This window comes from Nymphalis io, chromosome 23 (genome assembly GCF_905147045.1).
Source record: "Nymphalis io chromosome 23, ilAglIoxx1.1, whole genome shotgun sequence".
NCBI classification, from domain to species: domain Eukaryota; kingdom Metazoa; phylum Arthropoda; class Insecta; order Lepidoptera; family Nymphalidae; genus Nymphalis; species Nymphalis io.
The window spans coordinates 5,696,522-5,721,062 of NC_065910.1; the positions used below are offsets into that span (position 1 = coordinate 5,696,522).

Genomic DNA, 24,541 nt, shown 5'->3' on the forward strand with positions numbered 1-24,541 from the left:
TTTAATTTATATATACACACAGTACAGTACAGTAACAGCCTGTTAATGTCCCACTGCTGGGCTAAGGCCTCCTCTTCCATTTGAGGAGAAGGTTTTGGAGCTTATTCCACCACGTTGCTCCAATGCGGATTGGTAGAATACACATGTGGCAAAATTTCAATGAAATTAGACACATGCAGGTTTCCTAACGATGTTTTCCTTCACCGTTAAGCACAAAATGAATTATAATCACAAATTAAGCACATGAAAATACAGTGGTGTTGCCCGGGTTTTAACCCACGATCATCGGATAAGATTCACGCGTTCTAACCACTGGGCCATCTCGGCTATATACACACATAGACCGAAAATCTTATCTCATATGTAATTGTAAATAAAACATAATCAAGTAGCTTACTTGTTATCATTACCATTCGCAGTTATTAAACATTCAGAAAATATTTATTCAGTGTTTTCATCCTGCTTTTCATTACTATAATAATGAATTAATTGAAAAGTATTTTTGACAGTTTGTAAAAAATCCTTAAGACATAGACATGTATACATTACCTTTTAAAGATAATTTATATGGTATTTTTTTAAAATCAAATATAAATAATTACTTAGGTAAATTAAACGTTATATGCATTATTACAAGCGATCGCGTATAGGCATCGTAAAGATCTGCACCCGTATGTAGTTGATGTATCTAAGACACGTACGAAACGATTTGCTTCCTTGTTTCTGATACGCACTGCTAAGATCTGGAATACCCTCCCGATCTCCGTTTTTCCCTCCACTTACAATATGGGTACCTTCAAGTCTAGAGTGAATAGGCATCTTTTAGGCAAGCGCGCTCCATCTTAGACTGTATCATCACTTTCCATCCGGTGTGATAACAGTCAAGCGCTAGCTTATACATATTTTAAAAAAAAGAATAGTTTTTCATTGTTTTTCTTTTTGAAGTTTATTTATTACCAAATTAAAGAATAATAAATAAATAAAAATTTCAATTCAAAGATGTAATAATAAAATAAACGAAGGTAAATTTTTTTTCGACCTCTCTAACTATTTTTTAGATCTACAGCACAGTATTTTCGCAATTATAGGGCTATTTATTGGATTATATAATTTACTAACGACGACACTAATTATTTTGCTTTAGTTCATTGTTTTAACTCAAGGCAGTCTTTAGGTTCTATTAGCGTAAAATTCAAAATTTTCATTTCATTTTCTTTAGCAACAAATGTACATAGTTATATTTTATTAAGATTTTAATCTGTTTGCTTCAGTCAGTCGGTCAGGATATTGTCTATTAAATATAATAAAGATATTGCCGTGTTCATGGACGTACTCGTTTTTAATTTTATTTTAAGTGATTGGCTCTACTAGTTTTGAAGCAAAGAAAAAATAACCTTCATAAAATAACACTCACATTAAATTAAAATCATTAGTCTTATATTTACAATTAACTTTATATAAATAACTAAAGTCGCAGGAGCCGCTAGAAAATAACGTTTCTGTAATTTTTCTCAGCAAGATAGTTTACAATGTTACACACACGGTTTGTAATTTAGACGAATAAAAACACAGTTTTATGTACAAATGATAAGGTATATTATTCATTCATAAATGTAAAGAAACTAATAAATATATTATTAATATTGTAAGTGAGAAGTTTAACTAACGTCAAAAAGAACACCACAACCCACGAGGGTATTGATCATAGATAAATCAGTGTAGCCGAGATGGCCAAGTGGTTAGAACGCGTGAATCTTAACCGATGATTGTAGATTTAAGCCCGGGTAAGCACCACTGAATTTTCATGTGCTTAATTTGTGATTATAATTCATCTCGTGCTTGACGGTGAAGAAAACCTGCATGTGTCTAATTTCATTTAAATTATGTCACATGTGTATTCTACCAACCCGCATTGGTGCAGCGTGGTGGAATAAGCTCTAAGCGTTCTCCTTAAAAAAGGGAGAGGAGGCCTTAGCCCAGCAGTGGGCCATTAACAGGCAGTTACTGTAAAACAGTGAATCTAGATTTAATTACGATCCGTTCTTCCACCAAAACATATTATAATTATTATAAAAATTTTACACAGTCACCATATCAATGTGTATTCCACCCAAAGTTCTTTCTCGCACCTGCTACCCAGTTCTTTGTAAACTAACATATTTTTTACGAACAGTAAGCTAACTGTCTTAGCTTTATTTGAAATCAATAATTTTTAGAACCGTGAGAACTCTGTGAAAGTTAGCTAGTTTAAAAATATTTATTTGAGTATATCTTTAATACATATATAATAATTGTCGTTTCGAACTGATTGTAGTGTACACCGGACACAATAGCAGCTTATTCCATTTAATTTGTTATTACGTCCTGAAGATTGTGAGATCAAACTGGACAAGTAACCTTGACTTTATTCGTATTTATAATTATTCAATATCGGTACATATAAGAAAACAGTAGAAACAGTCGAAGGAACAAAAAACAAGTTAACAAAAAACAAATGTGTGATCTTAAAAAAAACAGCAATAATTATCACAATAAAACCTTTCACGCGGACGAAGAAGCAAGCACCAGCTAGAATTATATAAATAACTTGACTCCATTTATTGCTCATCTCAGACTATCCACTTTTCAGTAACAAAAAGAACAATGTATTATTTATTAAATCAGATATTAGTCGGTAGTATTAGAATATATAAATACTCCTTATCTTCAACCTTAACTATTTTATATAACTATTGACAAATCACCAAATAGGATTTAAAAAAAATTCGTACGCTATTCTTGTAAGAAGCTAATTCAGAGTTACTTTCATATTATGCTCTCAATATATATGAGGCTTACAAAATTAGAAACAAATATAATTATGAGAAATTGGTTTCCCGCCTCGACTTTGTACGTGTAAAATAAGGATTTCATCTCGTGCATTTTTTAATTAATACGATATAAACATTCGCCAAGCGATCTATTTGCAAATACCGTAGTCCTATGGGCATATAATGATGTATATGCATAAAGCGCCAAGTGTATTTTTTTATGCGTTTTTTTCAATATAATAGGTCACCACCGCCCATAGATACGGCACTGTTCATCATCATCATCATCATCCTTTTTTCGTCCATATATCTCGTACATAGGCCTCTTCAATGGCACGTCACTGAGCTCGATCTTTAGCTCTCAATCTCCATCCGCTGTCAGCCACCTTGCGTATATCGTCATTTGCGTATATGGCGCTATTCGCGGACTTTTTTTAAATATATAAAAACTAGACTTTTTCTAATAGTTTTTGCAGCGCACGCCAAATAATGATTTAAAAAAAAATACCTTGGGTTACATTATTGCAATTTTCATAAGGGTCTTTAACTTTTTTGAATATAAAATAAAGCTTAGATAACTCATTGATAATGTAGCTTTCTACAAGTGAATGCATTCTTAAATACATTTTAGTAGTTTTTGAGTTTATCCATTTCAAGCAAACTTACAACAAAATCAAATTTTACCTCTTTATAATATTAGTATAGACGAAGAACCAATGCTACGGACCACAAATCATTATTTTGTATCGAGAGTGAAGCCTTCATGTTGTATAAAATGTAATAACGTTCAATAAAAGGAGTCCCTATACATATTGTTACGGAGAACAATTTATTTAATACAAGAACCACATAGGAAAATGTGACATATTTCTAATGTTAGTATAGTCAAAGTCATTCCTAAGGGCAATCATTGACTCTTGAATTGTTTGGTTATAGTTCCAAAAATTACATATATTATAGTTCCAAAAATAGTAGAGGAGGCCTTAGCCAAGCAGTGGGACATTCACAGGCTGTTACGATATGATACGAATATTAAACGGCAACTTTAGAACAATTTTAATCTTAAATATCCTATTCGAATAAGTATAGGTATTCCGTATTGATAAAATAATAAATCATTCGTATTCCGTATTGATAAAAAAAAAAAAAAAGAAAAAAAAACATTGATAATGTTGCAAAAGTAGTTTCTTTAACTTTAGTTCAAATTATACATAATATTAATCCTTATGCTAATTTATACATTATTTACTTCGTTTCTCAAAAGGACATATTATGTAGAAATCAAAAATTTGCTATGTTTTCCACAGTAACTCTGTACCGACCCTCATATACATAACTGATTGTCAGTGCAATCAGCAGGGTTTATTGCTTATTAAGAAGCGAAAAGTACTGATTTTTATATTAATAATAAGAAATCTTGTAAGCTGTAACGGCCTTGCTCATAAACGTTGCTTTGCTACTGATTCTTAACCTGGACAATCACATCCGTTTTTCTCATCGAGAAAGACAACATCAGAGGAAAGCTGCATGTTTCAGATGACAGCCACATCTGCATTGAAACAGGTTTGTGGAATGAGTTTCAAGCCTTCCCAAATGAGTGGCAGCCTAGCTGTAGGACATTACATTTTATTATGTTGAAAATAATATTGTTGATAATACTAAGGATAATAATATTATAATTATATTCCATCTCTACACATTATAAAGTCCCCGCATCTGTCTGCCTGTCTGTCTGAACGTGATAAACTTGAAAAATTACTAAAAGGATTTTGATGCGGTCTTCACCGTTAGCCGGAATGATTCTTGAGGAAAGTTTAGGTGTATAATTCATTAAAGTTTAAGAAAGTTAACTGAAATATGATGATGATTGTTGATATTGGAAAAAATAAGCCAATCATTTTTAGTGCATTTTCTGTTATTTTTTAATTCGGTTTGTCAACTATTCTAAACTCTTTTTTTTAATGCTGAAAACGCATTACGCGTTTTTTTAACGCTAGAATACGTATTACGCGTTTGCCTCACGGTAACTGTAGGGGGTATGTCGGGCTCTCCGGTGTCTAAGGTGCCGAATGCGCCCTGAACATCGTAATACCCACTAAAAAACCAGGGGTAACCTTTCCGTCTTAACGAGGAGCGCCACGGGATCGCTTGCGCATGCTACCGTGATGGCTATTCTTTTTTTTCACGCAGTGGAAACCTTCAGAAATCTCCCATGGAGGGCGGGGTGGTCTGGGTTTTGTGGGATTCTTACCCACTAAAACCACTGCGATGGCCGTCCTCGGCACGGATCGGAGAGGCTGCGGGATCGTGTTGATATAACGCATCCGCGGCCTCTCCCGTGCTTTGCTCCGCTCATGGATTGGCGGAGCTCTCCTCAGGGGGCAAAGGTAATCCCGCTCCCTCCTGCACTCCTCGCTAGTGAGTACGGCAGCGCGAGGCCATCTCGACTATTGTCCTCATCAGGGCCGTCTGAAATAAGACACGCGAGGCCCCCACCTCACGCATCCACGGCACCAGGGTTACGCCCTATCTTTTAAGCCGCGGGCGTCGGGGCAGACCATGATGGCTATTCTTAACCTAACCTAACCTAAAAATAAAAAATCTGCTTTTATTGTTTTATTATTGTAGGCAACTGACTCCACAAAATGTGAGAATTAGAAAAAACTATACAATTAACTTATTAATAAATATTAGTGTGCCAGTCAGAAGTGTGATAACAAAAAAAAACATTTTATTAGACATTTTCTGTGGATATTTACAAGTTATTTACATACATTCTTGTAATAAAAGGTGTAACAGGTCATATTTTTTAAAAAGAAAAATACTTTTATGTTCTGAATAAAATATTGCTGTTATGAATATCTTGAAAGAAATTCGCAATCTCTTTTTTCATGAACCCATTCTTTCTGAAAGGAGCTGTTAAGAACAGTGAAATAAAGCTTTACTCGCGTCACGGGAAGGGAGTAATAACACAAGTTTGAGTAACTATATTTTAAAATAAATTGTTTATTTTTAACTCCTTTTTGATTGTTAGAAGAAATTGTTATTTTTAAAAAATAAGCCAATTTAATTTAACAGGCGTTGTAATTTTTTTTATGTGTTAAGTAAAACATTTATTTGAAATTTGGAGAAGAAGTAAACGTGGCTGTTTAAATTTTTGGCATTAAATAAATCTTAAATTGTAGGAAGCATTAATTTTCTAAGCTTAAAAAATACTTCACAAAAAAGTTCAAAGTTATACTAGACTAAAGTAACCGAATTTAGAATGTATAAATATAATAGACCTGATTTCTTATTATTTGGCTTATTAAGAGCTAAGGGAGACCAATGGCTAAAACATGTGAATACTCGAAGATTAGGAGCTTTCAATTGAGGAGGACAATTCAGAATATTTTGGCAAATTACACCAGTGGAAAGAATGACAAATTTTTAGACCCGTTTCATTAAGACAATCTTTAAATTTATTGATAGTTTTTGTAGTTACTTTATACTTCTACGGTTTTTTTTTATTATTGAATAGGTTAGTGGACGAGCATATGGGCACTTGATAGTAAGTGGTCACCAACGTCCATAGACATTGGCATTGTACGAAATATTAACCATCGCTTACATCGCCAATGACCCTCTAACCTTGGGAACTAATATGTTATGTCCCTTGTGCCTGTAATTACACTGGCTCACTCACCTACCCAAAGGGGCAAGTTGCATCATCTAGGTTACATAATTTTAATTCCAAATTTAATAAATGGGTATTGTCAATATAATATGTTGCTGTTAGTATCAACTACACCATTGTTCATAGGTATGAAAATGCGTTTAAAATTTGACAAAACGTCCTTGTGATAAATGGGTCTGGTTAAAATATGGGATGTCAAAATAGAAATATTGACTGTGCGACATGTTCCACGCAAATTGCTTCAGCTGATTTATGCTTCGGACGTGACCTCAATATATCCTAGACCAAAATAAACTGGTGTGACTATCGAGTTGTGAAGGCAATAGCCATCGCATTTAGAGCTGTTAGTTCTTATTATGAAATATGTATATGATTTTATAAATATAAATAATAAAATAATAAAAACAACAATATAATACACCAAGAAGATTTTAAGTCCATTGGGCCATCTTATCTCTAGCCAAAATGCCATATAATATTTAACTAAGCACAGAAAATTATTCCAATTACTCAAACATTGCTTTCAACTGAACACTTCGTTAAATATAACATCAAAAGCATATGTTAAGCAAAAGATCAAGAGAATCATAAGATTATATTTTATCGAAGAATCTCTTTGATCCATTCAAGCTAAAACTGCTTTTTTTAAACGCAACTCTTTGTGCTAATTTAGAGAAAATTTCAAAGAGTTGATACGATTGAGTTTTTGTATTTGTTGTAAACACGCGTAACAACGTGTCATTTTGGTCGTTGGACTTTTGTTCCCTTATATTACTCCAAACTTTTTATGTTTATATATTTATGCAGTCCATTTTGCTTATCTATTTTTGTTCCTCGTAATTATAAATTATGTATATTTACTTTTTGCCTTATATACAAGTAATACAATTAAGGGTTTTCCTATTTCGTTATTGTAATTTCGTTATTTTTAGATGAACAGAAATAGATGGCAGCTGTTTCTTGCTCTCCTTCTTGAGATAGGGATGCTGTTTTACTAAAATAATATAATCATCTTGGCAAGGGACAGCCAACCTTAGTGGAAGCTATCCTTCCCAATATTACATATTTCATATTAACGCTGGTGCTTAGAAAGCTAGAAAGCATGGCTGTTAAAACAAATACCTGCACCACATAACAGGAATCAGTTAGTTATCTGTCGTATGGGTACCACGTCTACCGACATGACACGTCTACATGACATCATATTCTGACTATGTGTGACACTATAGAGTTTTAGTACCATGCCCTGTCATCTTTGGCATAGTCCTTATTATTGAGGTAGAATTCGGCTACATATAATATATACACAGTATATACCTACACACAGTATAGAATATACGACCGCATTTTATTAAAATATTATCCAAACTCTTCTCTTGGAATAAAAATTATATGAAAAAGTGTTTTTATTCTATACCACTATAATTACAAGATCCATCTTTACCAAAAAACCGTTCTAGTAGATGTGACATACAAATGCTTATGTGTTTGAAATATGAATTAGATTTTAATTTTATTTTAAATTAAAAGGAAAACATTTTAATTAATTGTCAGAACAAAATATTATTTTATACCAAATTTTACTGGATAATTAGGAGATTTATTTTAATGTTCGTTTCACTTCGGATAGTTATACAATTATGATCTTTAAATTGTATGAATTAAACGCTGTTATTGTTTAAACAATAAGTTGCGCATAGTATATAAGCCATTTATATTATAATTCGATGTCATTATCACAGTTCTAAACATCTGCCGCTCGGATATTTAAGCATAATTCGTATGTGATTAATATTAAAAATATTATAATGTAATAATATAAACCTGAAGATAGTTTAAAAAATCCAAAGTCATTTGTTACAAGAATTTTATATATTTGTTTCACTTTAAGGGTCAAATTTAGTGGTTTGAAAAATTTAGTGGTAGGTGGTGGTGAAACGAATATTATCGTCATAGCGCTGATTGATTATGAGAACTTCGTTATTGTCGTCAAACTTCGGATATTTTTCGAGATCCATACGATTATCTTACATATAAAAATATTCTATATATATATATATATATATATATATATATATATATATATATATATATATATAAGTATTTTAAAAATAAACGCAGTGCAATGATATATTTATCTGGTTTACGGGTTTTATTACCGGGCCAGGTTATACTTAAAAAAAAAATTCTATTTACAATAAGTAGGTATAATTATTTCGATAAACAAATAGATAATTTTATGATTAATTTGCTAAGATTCAATAATAAAAATACTGTTTTGCGTAATATCCTTAACGATCGATGAATGATAACTCCAAATCCGATTAAAATAAAAAAATGATTGAGAAATGTATGTATTACAAAAAAAAATCAATTGATAATGCAACATTATTAAAGAACTCTACTACACATATTTCTGACTTCTCAGCTTTTGTCTATTCACTGTGTATATTGCTAATCAGAAAATCTATGGGTTTAACTCTCATGGTTGAATTGTTTGTGAAAGAGTTGTTCGTTTATCTCTAAAGGTTTTGAGTATTGTCCATAATCAATTAAATCACTACTGCCTATTCAGATTCCATATCAATTGATTTGATAATTTAATTTAAATTGATTCATAGTACGACTACTAGTCGGATATAAGATATCTGATATATATGTTACATATAATTGAATAAGTGTAATTGAATATTTATTTATTTAATATAGACCCATGTACATAAATAAATACATTTAAAAACTTGCTTCAAGATATAAACTATATTTTTCTAATTATTTTTGCCCAACAGGTCGTCAATCTAAAATAAAGAGAAGCTGTAAGAAGGGAGAATTTTGTAAGAATTTTAATGGTCGAAATATTTATTTTAAAATTAATGCAACGCGTTTTTTTTCCTAATTTACCGTCTGTATACCTTGATGGTACTAACAAATCATATATTACGTCCAAATTTTTTGGGATAATAATATACGCAATGTAACATAACCTAATGTTATTTTTCTATCATCTACGTTAAGGTTGCCTGGAAAATATCTCTATCTTAACAAAAGTCAATTGTAAAGAGATCGTTATATAATAATTCACAAATGATATTTATCACCTGTAGAAATTAATTTGGCCAAAATAGCCTTGTAAACACCATAATTCACGTATCAACAGCAAAACTAATAGGAATAACAAATACCTACAATCCTTGTCGAAGCCGTATAAATTTGGCGCTTTACGTCAATATTGGTAATAAATTTCTAGTAAAATTAAATAATCTTGCTATTGAAACTGAACTTAATCATTTGATGAATTAAATAAAAATAAAAGCGGCATTCATTCAAAATCAAAGAACTTATAAACAAAAATCAAAAAACATTCATCTATGTAGTTTTCAAGTAGTTAATTTATTGAAAATAATATTTATGATGTTTTCAATTATATTTATTTTTAATATTAAAATTAATGGGATGTATATTATGCGAAAGCACATGAAATGAATTTGAAATTGCGAAATATGTCAACGACATAATATGTATATTATATGTGAAAATGAAAACGGACGTGATGAAATTTTCTTTATAATAAAAAATATAATAGAAATCAAAAGAACAGATTAGGAGATTAAATATCCGTGATTTACATAGATTAAATCGATATCAGTAAATCGCTTGGTGATATTAGGTATTTTAAATACTTACTATTTAATGCGTTATCGTTATATTTCCTTTTTTATCTCTTGTTGCGTCACAGAAAATTAACGTCACCTAAATACCACTACAAAAGATAAGACTTGATAAACAAATCCTCTAAAAACTGAACAATGCTAGTAATAATAGAAATTTAATACTTATTTAAATAATATGTAACAGTAATAAATATAATTTATCATTTATCATTTATCAATTTATTTTTTCCAATTTTTATTGTACTTATTATATAATGATAATTGAAGTACACAAATTATAATAAAATTGAAGTTGCATGTGCCAATGTTCCCTTTACTGTAAACAGCAAGTTCCCAAATTTTCGGACGCAGTCTATGTTTCATAATCTGAAGACAGACATCTAATTGGAGAATCCAAATCCGATCAGGAGAACCTCGTCTTGTCTAGAGATAATCTTAGTTCGATGATCTGTATTTATTGATCGTGTGCCTCTTGTAGGGCTATTCTATAAGAACAAACTCAAAACTCATCGCAGAAAACGATCGCGAAATGTCAAAAAATGAAAACATGCATCAAAATAGCATATGACCATAAGTTGGCTGTTAGTCCAGTCACTTAAGCATAAAAAAGGGTCAATCTTGGAATGACAGATAATAAACAAAATTTTCGTAGATGTCTTCATTTTGGCATTAATAGGTTGTCTGAAAAGTCTCATAAAATCTCGAGCTTGCGTTATGTTATTCAAAGTCAAAAGTAAAAAAAAAAACATTTTTTGGCAATTATCTTGGTTTGTATTTGTCCAATTATATTAACATCTATTATAATTTGTTTTTAAATCTTAAAAACATTTTTTCATGAGCTCAATCGTTTTTGCGACAGTGGGTGGTGAGCGCACAGCGCTCAACAAACCAGTTGTAACTACGGAACATCTGTCTCATGAACTAACGAACTAATTAAATTATAATCAATGAAGACTGTATATACGAAAATTATTATAATTAGATTATTACTTCTCATTCCCATCCCATTGACTGAATATTTCGCTATGTCGGCATTTCATGGGTGAGTGAGTAACCAGCAAAATTATTGTTTATAAAACAAATCGTACAATTGATGTTTGGTACAATCACAGAATATTAAAAACCGACTTATTGTAAAACGGTTATATGACTTTATTAAATAAAATTCACTTATAATTTTTGCAGTAAAATTTCATTTACAAAAAAGTTATTTCTGACATATTTTAACGATCGAGTTTTAAGCTTGTTTTTAACTAATCATCGCAAAGAGCAATTAAACTGTCTCATTGTATGTAATACCATTCATTCATGTTGAGGAAGTTATTAGACGTACTTAAATTAAACTTACAAATTTGTTAATGTTGTAAGGCGTTTTAGAATCCCGGAAAAGTATTTTTAATGAAACCTTTTATAAAATATTTTCCTAGACAAAAACATGTGACGTTAACGCAAACTTCGATTTCCGCTGCTGGGACGGTATTTTCTTTTTTTTCACTTAAATAATATAATTATGTACATTAACTTAATAATTATTATAAATAATTATAGGCTTACATTTTTACCTGTACACTTATTTTGTTTTACGTCACATCTAGTGAGCTTTAACTTTAATATTCGATTGAAATAATTTTAAAACAAAATTTATAACTAATTTTAGGATGAAACCTAATACGAATAAAATAGACATCATAATGGCTATCATTATAAGAACTAATTCGATCTCATAGTATTCAACCCAAGACATATCAGCTGCAGGCGCTCGGAGGTGGCTTCCACCATATTTTAAGACATGTTCCACCCACCAAACAGCATTATCGGCAGGCTTGATTGCATATGATCTCATCAATTTTTTCAGTCTGATTATGTTATCCTTGAAGCTAAAAAAGTTAAAATGAAAAACATTACAAAAGTATACACTATGATTCCCTAAACCGTTACTCGACTTCGATAAATTGTATTAATTGCGTCTAGGAAATTTAATCCTTATAATTTACTTCTCTAGACTTAATATAGTTAAATATAAATGACGAATAATTGTCGCAGTGTTAATGCTTATTGCAATTGTGTCGGTTATACAGGTGCCTAATGCTTTTAGGTATTATAATACGAATTAGTAAAGGTAGGCGGACGAGCATATGGGCCACTTGATGGTAACTGGTCACTAACGCCCAGAGACATTGGCATTGTAAGAAACATTAACCACTACTAACTAACTAGTTACCTAGTTTATCAAATGCAAATGTTTATGTTTCTGATAACAATAAATGATTTTAATGCTGAAAATCGTTAAAATTCTGTAGTCAACTTTTCATTATTTCAATAATATTATACATTTTTACCTTTTATCTTCAATAACGCTTGTTATTGAATTTTTAAAATCATTCTCCGTTAAGGACATTAGGTCATGTTGTAATCCAATTTTAAGATGAACATATTTTTCTACGTTGTACCATTGATCCCCCAACATTGGAATACCAATCAGTGGCACTGTGGCATCTATAGCCTCATCAGTTGATTGTAAACCTCCTTGAGTTATAAATAGTTTTATATTCGGATGCCCTGAAAAGAACAACGTTTGTGAAATATATATGAATGCATTTTAAATATTTATAAAATTTAAGATTAAGTATATATACTATTTTCATTCTAATATATGATTATTTATATCCAAACTTGTTTATTAATTATATAATTTATCAATTGATAAATTTTTTTTATAGTTATCAATTTTTTAAGAACTTAGTGCTTATATGAATCTTAACCGATGATCGTGGGTTCAAACCCGGGCAAGCACCACTGAATTTTCATGTGCTTAATTTGTGTTTATAATTCATCTCGTGCTTAACGGTGAAGAAAAACATCGTGAGGAAACCTGCATGTGTCTAATTTCATTGAAATCCTGCCACATGTGCATTCTACCAACCCGCATTGGAGCAGCGTGGTGAAATAAGCTCCAAACCTTCTCCTCAAAAGGGAGAGGAGGCCTTAGCCCAGCAGTGAGACATTAACAGGCTGTTACTGTTACTGTAGTGCTTATGGAACTATCGCCAGCATATTTGCAAAAACCCAGTGACTTGACGAGAAAGATAAGGATGATTAGTAAAGAAATAGTGTAACATAATGAAACTTACTTAAAACATCAGTTTGCGGAAACCACTTAGATATTTTGATATTCTTTGATTGCCCAGGTAATATATCCTTATCCCATTTCCAAAGCACATCATAAGGCAATTCAGATAAAACTTTTGTCATTATTTTAATTTTTTCTGGTGGCAAAATAGATGGTAAAACATTTGTACCAAAACTCACATATATAACGCCATTTTTCGAAGAGTCCAAATAATCTTTTAAATCCTGCCAAGATAAATAATTAATTTAGATGATAATATTAGACTTATGCTTTTTACTCATAATTTATTTATAAGGTAACAAATTGTTATTTAAAAGTAATTCTCAAAACTTGCCTTAGGTAACTCTTTTTCTATAGCTTGATGTATACCACCAATATAGACTATGCTTGGAGGTACGGGACGATTATCTGCCCAAATAGGATGTTCATTTAGAAACATCATTTGGATTTTTTTTCTAAGTACTTCATAAGTGGGGACATCTTTACCAAAGTGTTTTCTCATTATTTGATTATCAAAATCTTCGGTTTGTGCTATTAAAAATTCGAGACCCACATGTTTTAAAATTTCCAAGCCCTTCTCCCAAAGTGATAGGTTGTATAATCTCTGTCGTCCTGGTGTTGGATACAATAATGGATGTATAGGTGCACCTAATGTACTATATTGAAGCGGAACTGCACCAAAAGAACTAATCACAATAACTGGCGCGTCAAACACATGAGCCAAACCCATGAGCGGGCGGTTGCAAGCTTCAAGTATAAGTAAATCAAAATAATTCCTGTCTTTATTTTTAAACATGTTTCGCACGTCTGCTGTTTGTAACTGAGAATCTAATATAGTTGCAAAACTTTCGAAAATCCGCCTCACTTGAAGCATTAAATCTTGTTTATTTCCGTTGTGATGTACAAACAATTCTTGCCATTTACTATAAGAGGCATCGCGGACACCTATCTCTGTTAGGTTTGCAGGAGCTTTTCCTTTCGGGAATACCGGATCGGGTGTGACGACGATTACTTCATGTCCTCGTCTCGCCAATTCGTGAGTTATAGGCCGGAAGACAACTTGGTGACTAATCGATGGAGTCGGAAAAAATGCTAATATTCTTGCTCCTTCTATTCCTGTTACTAATAACACAAACAGAACAAAAATTTTCGATGTCGTGCGTGCCATGTCTAGTTTTAAATTTTAGACTGATAAGAAATTGTAAAACTTAACTTTATATAATATTTCGTAATAATATTTTATAAATGTTATAATTATATGTTATCAATGAAATTGAGTAGTCTATTGATTAAAAATAAATTGATTTATGATAATTTAGTCCTTGACAATTTTTTATCATAATTATAAATTATCATTTGTGTTCCTATTTTAATCTAGTTTAATAAAGTTGAACAGCTATGATTTTATACTCTTCAAATATCTTTGCATTTCGCTCACACATCAATTGCATAATAATCATTATATTGTTTACATTGCAAATAAATGAAATAATGAATGAAATAAAAGCTCATACAAAAATGTTTTTATATATTATTGAATCTAAATATATATTATTATACTGTTAAAAATAAAACATACTAAAGCTACTTCATTTGTACACTATAATGTAAAACTGTTTTTTATATATAAAATATCTTTAGTGTATAACTTTTGACACATTTATAAACTCTGCGTATAAATATTAATTTTCGTGTTTCGTTACAAATAGGAGTTAAAACGTATGAAATGAAAAGGATTTATTTAAAAATAGCAATATTATCATTTTCTATAAAATATATTTTGTTTCAATAATATCGAAAATAATAGTGTTTTTATGGAATCTACAAAGAGATCTGCATAGAAAAATGAATTAAAAACATCGTTTATATAAATTGTTAATTATATAAAGCTTTTTTTTAAGTTTGATAGCGTGATCTCTCGTGACAACAACCTTAGATTTTTAGGATTGCATGAGATTTTTAATTAGGTTAGATCATACGTGACATGTTATCGAAAATCTAAAAGACAGCGTTTGATAGACTATTAGATACAAGTAGTTTTTGCTATTTTAAAGACTTGTACTAATATAATTCACTGTACCTTAACCGTAACAGCCTGTGAATGTCCTACTATTGGCCTAAAGGTCTCCTCTCCCTTTTTTAAGGAGAAGATTTGTAGAGAAGGTTTGTAGCTTATTCCACACACAAAGCCCTACCACCAGTAAAGTACAGTATAGATTAGGTGTATAGAAGAAGGAAAAAGTGGGTGAACAAGTCGATATATGTAGATAGATGGGTGAATAAGTATATTTTTAGATTGGTGGATAATTTAATGTATGTATATATTATTATATTGTGATTTATTAATAAGTTAAAAATCTCAAAACCAAATAGCCATAAAATTTATTTGAGTACTTCAAACCGGAACACAACAATACCAAGTACTGCTGTTTTGTGGTAGAATATCTGATGAGTGGGTGGAAGTGGATGATCATCGGTTAAGATTCACGCGTCCTTACTACTGGGCCCTCTAGTCTTATATTAATTCACTGTGAAACTATATATTATCCTTGACTTATCATGGGTCATATTTGAATATAAGGATTCATTTCTTCATCAAAAATATGTTATTATTTTCGAAAATATCTTTAAATATCTGAGACATCCAAACTACAAAGATAATATTCAGTGCCTGAAGCCTGAAGACTATATATAATAAGTATGTTGTTTACTAAGATGAAGATAAGAAGTGTTTATTGTAACTGTGTTAATTATGTGGTCTCGAGAACTCTTATGTAGATGTATCGGAGATCCTTAACTATATAAGCAACAAGGTTTACATATTTAATAGTTTTGGTAAAGTTAGCGTCGTTTACGGGAGAGGCCGCGGATGCGTTATATCAACACAATCCCGCAGCCTCTTCGATCTGCGCCGTGGATTACCATCGCAATAGGTTTAGTGGGTAAGAATCCCACATTACCCGATTCCCCCCACCCATGGGATCCAGGAACCTTTATGAAGGTTTCCAGAATGTGAAAAAAAAATATGGTCGCGCCCTAACCCGTAAACTTTCAAACATAACATAATGAGTCAAAGAATATGCAACATCTTGACATTGTATATAATCTCAGGATAGTTTTATAAATTATCATAATATTACAGTCCTCAATTATTCCATTGGTAACCAAAGCCTCTATCTCCCCTCAAGTAGAACGGAAGATGTTTATTCCACGACGCTGATTTAGTGCGGCTTGATGGATAAATAAGCAGCAGAAGATTATGTCTCTGACACAAGCTGGTTTCTACATTATGTTTTCGTTGACTAACGAAAACAAGAAAATTATAAGTAGGTACAGAATGCTTGTCTGGATTAAGATCCTCTAGGCCATCTCGGTTCTCATAATGTTAAAGTACTATTTCAATCAGATTGGACACGACCAGAGATTGAAAACTAACAAAGCTTAACTTTTAAAAATAACGGTAAGTAAAAAAATATAATGCTATCAATTGCAAATTGAGATACAGAATATGCCATTTAGAAACAATTCAATAGAAATCTATATATTCATGTGTCACAGTGTGAACTATATTTTATATACACTAGCATTTTCTAAATTAATAATTATTTTTAAGTTAAGGTCCAATGATATAAGTAAATAAAAAAACAACATTATTTAATTTACATTCACTTTATAAAAAATAAATAATCGATAAAATAAATATAAAATGAAATATTCTTAGTTAATCAATATCACCATTTATACTAGACAGAAATACAATAATAGCTATCACTTAGCCAGTTTACATGAATTATATTAATAAATATCACAAGTCTATTGCTGTTTGATTTTAATATTATTTTTTACCAATTTGTATACAAAACTAATTACCAGCTTAAGGATATAACTTAACAAGGTTAAAATAGATATAATTATGGCTACTGATATGAGAAGTAATTTAATCTCATAATAATCAAACCATAGCATATGAGCTGCAGGGCTTTGAAGGTGACTTGCTCCATACTTTATGACATGTTCCACCCACCAGACAGCTTTGTCGACGGGCTTGATGGGTTGGGATCTCATCAAAGCTTTAAGTCTCACAATGTTATTTTTGTAGCTAAAAATTGAAATAAATAATTAATAATTATAAAATATTAAATTGATATGTCATTCAACGTGATAGCGGCATACCCCTGACAGTAAGAAGTTTAATGAAATGTTTACTTATCATTAATTAATATTTATATATTCATTAATTAATGACATATAATGCGCCAAAATAAAATAATAACATTTTTTGTAAATCATTTTTGGCGGTACGATATCTAATCTCGCTAGAAATCTTACTGGAAAATCGCCTTTAGGGGTTTGTCCGATATAAAGTGGGGATAATGTGATGTGAATGATAGTGGGTGGGTAATATGGGATTTACCGGCGCCATAGGCACCGAAATTCCACATCCCATTCTGTCTCGTCGAAGGGCGTCACAGGAACGCTTACGCATACTAACGGACGACCTCTGCATGCCTCTAACTCCTAGAGGAGTTTCCGGAGTACAGAGAACCACCTAAACAGGTACTCCTCCCACCTGCAAATCAAGGCTCGCCGGGCTAAAGCCCTGACTCGCTCTACCTAATAGGACACTGGAAGGTTTCCGATCATACTGATCATCATACGGTAACCTCGTATCATTCTCACTGATATGACTCTGCAGTCTCCATCCAAAATGCTTTGTTACAAGCGATGAGAACTTTCGCACCACACCGGTGGGTAAACGCTGGCGCGGTGTTTCAGGCCCTCCTACAAAAATAGGAGGTGACCCAAGGCAGCAACGGCATTAATGAGTGGCTGAGTTGAATAAAATGCTGCCTGAAGCTCTATTTCCGTCCAGGTCCAGATTCCTCATCTGGGCCTGCACCTTCACCTCTAACCCCTACGTGGTACGGTGATACCCGCACCGTGAAATGGGACGTCAACCGTGGTAAAGTATCGTGTTTTTGTAACAGATACTCTCAAGTGAGTTTTATAACCTGATATGCCTAGTATATCGGCTAGCAACCACACAACTAAAAGTGATTAAGTAATAATAATTAGAATACGCAATATACGATTTTGTAATAACGTATCTAATAAATTATATTTACCTCTTATCAGCAATCACGGTTGTTATCGACTCTTTAAATTGCTTTTCTGTTAAAGTTGGCATATCAAGTTGTAATCCGATTTTGTGAAAAACGTACTTTTCTACATTATACCATTGGTCTGCTAACATTGGAATACCAATTAATGGCACTGTAGCATCTATAGCTTCGTCTGTCGATTGTAGACCACCTTGAGTTACGAATAATTTAACATTGGGATGTCCTGAAATAAGCAAGATTAAATTTATTGTTAGTATATTTTTGCAAGCTCAAATAATAGATAGAATTCTTAAATAAAGCAATAAAAAAAACAATTTTTGGAGGCTTAGAACAACTAAAGCGCTTTTTATAATTTTTAATATGGCTGTTATGTGCTTCTTTTCAGCCACCAACGCCTTTTTTCAAAATTTGATATGAAACTTACTTAAAACATCAGTTTGAGGGAACCATTTAGATATTTTAATATTCTTTGATTGTCCGGGTAGTATGTCCTTATCCCATTTCCATAGTACGTCATAAGGTAGTTCAGAAAATACTTTTGCCATAACTTTAACTTTTTCCGGTGGTAAATGAGATGTCAATACATTTGTACCAAAACTCACATATATGACACCATGTTTCGACGAGTCTAAATAATTTTGGAGATCCTGCCAACATAAAAAATAGGTTATGATAATGTTGGACTTATGCCTATATGACTTATAATTCGTATTCGTATTTTGGATCCTCAAAACTTGCCTTAGGTAATTCTTTTTCTGTGGCTTGGTGTATACCACCAATATAAACGATGCTTGGTGGTACAGGATGATTATCTGCCCAAATAGGATGCTCATTCAAAAACATCATTTGGATTCTTTTACCTAATTCACGGTAAGAAGGAACGTCGTTACCGAAATGTTTCCTCATTATTTGATAGTCAAAAGCTTCGGTTGTCGAAACTATAATGTCGAATGCCACGTGTTTAAACATTTCTATGCCTTTATCCCAAAGTGTTAGGTTGTATAACTTCTGTCGACCAAGTGTGGGATATAATAATGGATGCATTGGTGCACCCATAGCACTATATTGGACAGGAACTGCACCAAAAGAACTTATTGTGATAACTGGTGCATCAAACATTTGAGTAATACCAAGAAGTGGTCGGTTGCAAGCTTCAAGTATAAGTAAGTCGAAATACTTTCTGTCTTTACTTTTTAGCATATTTTTCACCTCTGGTATTTGCAACTGTGAATCAAGTATAATTGCCATTCTTTCAAAAATCATTTTTATATGATTCAACACATCGTCTTTATTTCCGGTACTTTGTAAAAGCACATCTTTCCATTTGCTATAAGAAATATCGTGGACATCAATTTCTGTTAGATTCGCAAGAGTTTTCCCTTTGGTGAAAACTGGATCGGTTGTGACGACAGTTACTTCATGACCTCTCCTTGCTAATTCGTGTATTATAGGACGGAAGACAACTTGGTGACTAATCGATGGTGTTGGGAAGTATGCTAATATTCTTGCTCCTTCAATTACTGACACTGATAACATAAATAACAGAAATATTGTCGTTGTCGTACCCGCCATGTCTTTGTCTATGAGTATGAGTGTTAAACTGATAAAAAATATTAAAATGTACCTATATATATTTTTTTTAAAAGATTTTACCCATATTTCATATCAATGTGTTATCAATAAGTAGTTCTGCTGATAAAAATTGCTTACTGCATGATTATCGAGTCCTAAGAGAGGGTAGTAATATTTTTTATCTTATATCGGTTTGGTCAACTATAATTTGTATCTGATTTTAAAATGGTTTAATACAATGTAACGAGTATGACTTCGCCGTACTGATTCCACCTAACTTCTTACATACTTTTCTTAAATAATTTGTTACATAATACAATCATAGATAACTAAATAAACTAATCATTGTTAATCCTTATTAACTGATAAAATTCAACATGGCAATGCTCCATTTTTATTTCGGGAAAAGCTGAAAACACGGCAATGGAAGGCCAACAAAGCGCAAATGCTAAAGCATTTATTTTTTATTTTAACGTTATTTTTAATCAACAACGTATACGTTCGATCATTAATCAAACAAATTCAATGCTTGCATTTATACATATTTAAAGCCAGCTTTATTTGAATCTTATATACAACATCAACATCTTGTGATATTTTATTACCCTTTTATAGTAAAAGATAATATTTGGCACGTGTTAAATTTTAAAAGAGAAAACAGATGAATACTACGAATAAAAAACAAATTGGTTGTAAAAGATGGTGGTGATCATTTAATAAAAGAAAATAAGGTGGTGGTGATGTGGATATTTTCTTTATTGTGTGTTTAAATAATACAAAAAAAATAATATACATATTTCAAAGCAAGAATTATGGTTAAAGAAGATTAATAACTGAGGTCTCTTTGACTTTGACTTAACTTGAGGTAATCTTTTTAGTTTAAGAGTTACAATGGCTACAGGATTCAAATGGCTTACCGCCGTCGGTAAGTGGTAAAATAAAAATACAACATTAACTTAATTATTATATTATATGCATAATTGACTTTTGCAAAATTTTACTAATAATGAAGAAGGAATATAAAATTTTCAAGTAATATCACACACACACACAGTTTGGATTAACTTATAATAATTAGAAATAAGACACTTTGTAATACTTTGTAATTACCAAATGCAAACCTAAAGCACCAAGTTTCCAATTCTACAAAATCAATACTTTCTTCTTGTGGCAACGTGTTCGTTTTTCAGTAAATTTCTGCAGATATTTTTATCCTTTCTATATATTTATTATATTATATTATTATTTGTACATCACGTTTGTACTTTCTCGAATTTTTTGAGTGGGCTTTAATAAATACTCCGTCCCGGTTACCGGGAAAAAGATCGTTTTTATCCCCATCTAGTTTTTTAATGTTTAAAAAATAAAGTATTCTTTTTTTCTTTTTTTTCCTATTATCTACTTACTAATATAATAATGACAAAAAAAGTAATATATATACATTAACATGAAACTTACTTACCTATTTATATTATTATTATTATTTTTAAATGTGCATTTTTTTAATGTTATTTTTTTTGTTCCATATTTTCAATAATGTATAATTAAACAGGTCGGCCTGAGTAAAAAATTATGTACAATAAATAGAGTTTGGACGTATGATATGATTATTGTCTGTAGGTGAGTGTATAAAATGTGTAAATTATACAAAATATATTAGCAGCTTCAGTGAGGTTTTTGAATGCTGTTAGATGTAAGACTTTTGTTCTCACTGTTACTAGTTGGCGTGCTTGTTACAAATATTGTGTCTCCAAGAATTTTGCTGATTATTGAGGTTGAGTGGAGTGATGCTTGTGTTTGGAGGATGTTGATATTAACGTGTGTCTCTAGTTTGTCGCAGTACCGCTTTAGTTTCTTTGTCACTACTCCTATGGCGCCCACTACTATCGGAATCGTTGTGACTATGCTTTTCCACAGTCAAAAGAGTTCGACTTTCAGCGGATGGTATTTGCTGATTTTTTCTATTTCCTTTGCTCCAATATTATAGTCGAATGGTACCGAAACATCAATAAGGTAAGTATTATTGTTGATTTTACCTATGTATGTAAGGTCCGGTCTATTGTGAGTGACTGTGACGTCGGTTTGTAAGGGAATTTCCCACATTAATTTGGCTATATTATTTACTTTTACAGTGGGTTGTTTAAGTTCTTCATTCCACCATAATCTATAAACTTCTATTTTGCTTTTTCTTGCTAAGCACCAGAATATATACTGTACCAAATTGTTATGACTTTTAACATAATATGTTTCAGCTAGTTTTTCGCTTCCGATTTAGATACGCACAAGCGGCATTTTCCGACGACGCTTCGTTTCAATACGTCGTACGACGGGGAAAAGGGGGGATGGGCAGCAGCGTCCCTCCCCATAAACATCTTACCCCCTACTGCGCTCGCCAACACGCCTGCCTATCGCGGCGAGTATGGGCAACCCCCCCCCCCCCCTTAATGGCAGATGCGCCCAAAAAAAGGCCCCCAGTTACCGGCAAGCCTGCTAGGCCCGACCAAGGTTAGCGGTCGCGGTATTGGCACAGCAGGGGGTGCTAAGAATTCACCGGTTCACGGCAGGCTACCGTATAAAACGACTTCACATGGCAACGTACAATGGACGCTCGATGAGGCTGGACCATCACCTCGCCGAATTAGAAGTAGAGTTAAGTCATATAAACTGGCATATACTGGGGTTATCTGAAGTCCGAAGACAGAGGAGGACACGATAACTCTAGAGTCCGGTAACTTACTCTACTTCCGCGAAGGTAATAACCTCTCCCAGGTTGGTGTCGGTTTTCTAGTCAAAAATCCCATTGGCAGCATTGTGGAAATCAGTAGTGTGTCGAACCGGATAGCGTATCTTGTCCTAAAACTTTCCGACAGTACTCCCTGAAGTTCGTACAGGTATATGCGCCAACTTCGACATACTCTGATGATGTGGTCGAAGCGATGTACGAGGACATCGCAAAGGACCCTCAACGACACCTCGAAGGCCCACTACAATGTTGTTATGGGAGACTTTAATGCTAAAGTGGGAGTACAAGATAGCGGTGAATCGAAAGTCAGACCTTACAGCTTGGGCTGCAGAAATCACAGGGGGCAAATGTTGGTAAACTTTCTCGAAGCGCAGGGGCTCTTTTTGATGAATTCTTTCTTTCAAAAGAAGCCTCAGAGGAGGTGAACCTGGCGAAGCCCTGATAACGTGACAAGGAACGAGATAGACTTTATCATTTCGAATAAAAGGCACATATTTAGAGATGTTTCAGTGATCAACAGGTTTAATACCGGAAGTGATCACCGCTTGGTTCGAGGCACTCTAAACTCAACTTAAAGCCGAAAGATCGAGAATGATGAGGTCTACTCTCCGACCTCCCATGCTCCAAGCTGCTCAAGGCTCCGAAAAGTTCCAAATGGAACTTTAAAATCAATTTGAAGCCGATCGAAGAATTCGCTTGGGGCAGCATTTGGCAACCTTCGTCAAGTCCTCAAGTCGTCTATACCGCAATGTTTGAAGACGAAAGTCTTCAACCAATGCGTCTTACCTGCCATGACATACGGTGCCGAAACGTGGACACTAACTGTGGGACTAGTCCACAAATTCAAAGTCGCTCAGCGTGCTATGGAGCGAGCTATGCTCGGAGTATCTTTGAAGGATAAGATCAGAAATGAGATTATCCGGAAAAGAACCGGAGTCACCGACATAGCTTGCAAAATTAGCAGGCTGAAGTGGCAGTGAGCTGGTCACGTATGTCGTAGGACCGATGGCCGTTGGAGCAGACGAGTCCTAGAGTGGAGACCGCGAATCGGCAAGTGCAGCGTAGGCACCCTCCAGCCAGGTGGGCCGATGACCTTAAAAAGGTGGCGGGCACCAACTGGATTGGGAAGGCGGAGGACAGGGAGCTTTGGCGCACCTTTGGAGAGGCCTATGTTCAGCAGTGGACAATGATTGGCTGTTGATTGAATATGTATATAATTAATATATAATTAATAATGTAGAATTGTTTTCTATTTACATCGATTATCATCATCATTATAACTTTCCATTTAAGCTCTTTCAAGGAAAGATTTTATTAGATGTGGGCATTTATAAAAGTCAAGTACACGCAACAGCCACTCGTTATATATACTATTGAACGCGTTACTATAGTCGATCCAGCTCATGCTTAAATGTTTTTGTCACTTATGTGCATTTTCTAGGATAGCTTTATTTACCATTAAATGGTCTTTGCATCCGCGGGCTCCGCCTCGACATCCCCTTTGTTCTGGGGCTATAATATTGTTTTCTTGACAATGAGTGTACAGTTGATCAGATAGTATCGATGTGAAAATCTTATACATGCTAGGTAGACAATAAAATAAAAATAAAATAAAAATTGGCGTCTATCGCACGATAGGACGCCAATTTTTTGGGTTTTTGGTGTCGTGATTTTTCGGTATTAAAATGACCTTTCCAGTTGTGAGCCAGTCTTCTAGAGGTTCTTCGTTTTTCAAAAGCTTGGTAAATAACAGTGCTAGGTGATTATGTATATTAGTGAGATATTTTAGGTAATAATTTTGAATTTTATGTTGCCC

General features: G+C 32.9%; 2 protein-coding genes across 2 annotated transcripts; both read right to left on the minus strand.

Moving 5' to 3' along the window:
- Positions 1 to 11,748: 11,748 nt before the first annotated feature.
- Positions 11,749 to 14,455, minus strand: LOC126777467 (UDP-glucosyltransferase 2-like). The gene is made up of 4 exons (XM_050500476.1): positions 13,622 to 14,455; positions 13,289 to 13,511; positions 12,497 to 12,716; positions 11,749 to 12,034 (listed from the first exon to the last, which is right to left on the minus strand). Exons 1-4 carry the CDS (start codon positions 14,453 to 14,455, stop codon positions 11,749 to 11,751), a joined length of 1,563 nt encoding a protein of 520 aa, XP_050356433.1.
- Positions 14,456 to 18,409: 3,954 nt separating this feature from the next.
- LOC126777592 (UDP-glycosyltransferase UGT5-like) lies at positions 18,410 to 19,256 on the minus strand. The gene is made up of 3 exons (XM_050500663.1): positions 19,149 to 19,256; positions 18,835 to 19,057; positions 18,410 to 18,633 (listed from the first exon to the last, which is right to left on the minus strand). The coding sequence occupies exons 1-3, from the start codon at positions 19,254 to 19,256 to the stop codon at positions 18,410 to 18,412; spliced, it is 555 nt and encodes a 184-aa protein (XP_050356620.1).
- Between the last annotated feature and the right edge of the window lie 5,285 nt (positions 19,257 to 24,541).

Coding starts and splice junctions, on each gene's coding strand:
- LOC126777467 (XM_050500476.1), bottom strand. CDS start 14,455: ATGGCACGCACGACATCGAAAATTTTTGTTCTGTTTGTGTTATTAGTA. Junction 13,512..13,621: donor TAGAAAAAGAGTTACCTAAG/GCAAGTTTTGAG, acceptor TTATCTTGGCAG/GATTTAAAAGATTATTTGGA. Junction 12,717..13,288: donor TCCGCAAACTGATGTTTTAA/GTAAGTTTCATT, acceptor TGTTCTTTTCAG/GGCATCCGAATATAAAACTA.
- LOC126777592 (XM_050500663.1), bottom strand. CDS start 19,256: ATGATGTTTTTGAATGAGCATCCTATTTGGGCAGATAATCATCCTGTA. Junction 19,058..19,148: donor CAGAAAAAGAATTACCTAAG/GCAAGTTTTGAG, acceptor TTATGTTGGCAG/GATCTCCAAAATTATTTAGA. Junction 18,634..18,834: donor CCCTCAAACTGATGTTTTAA/GTAAGTTTCATA, acceptor TGCTTATTTCAG/GACATCCCAATGTTAAATTA.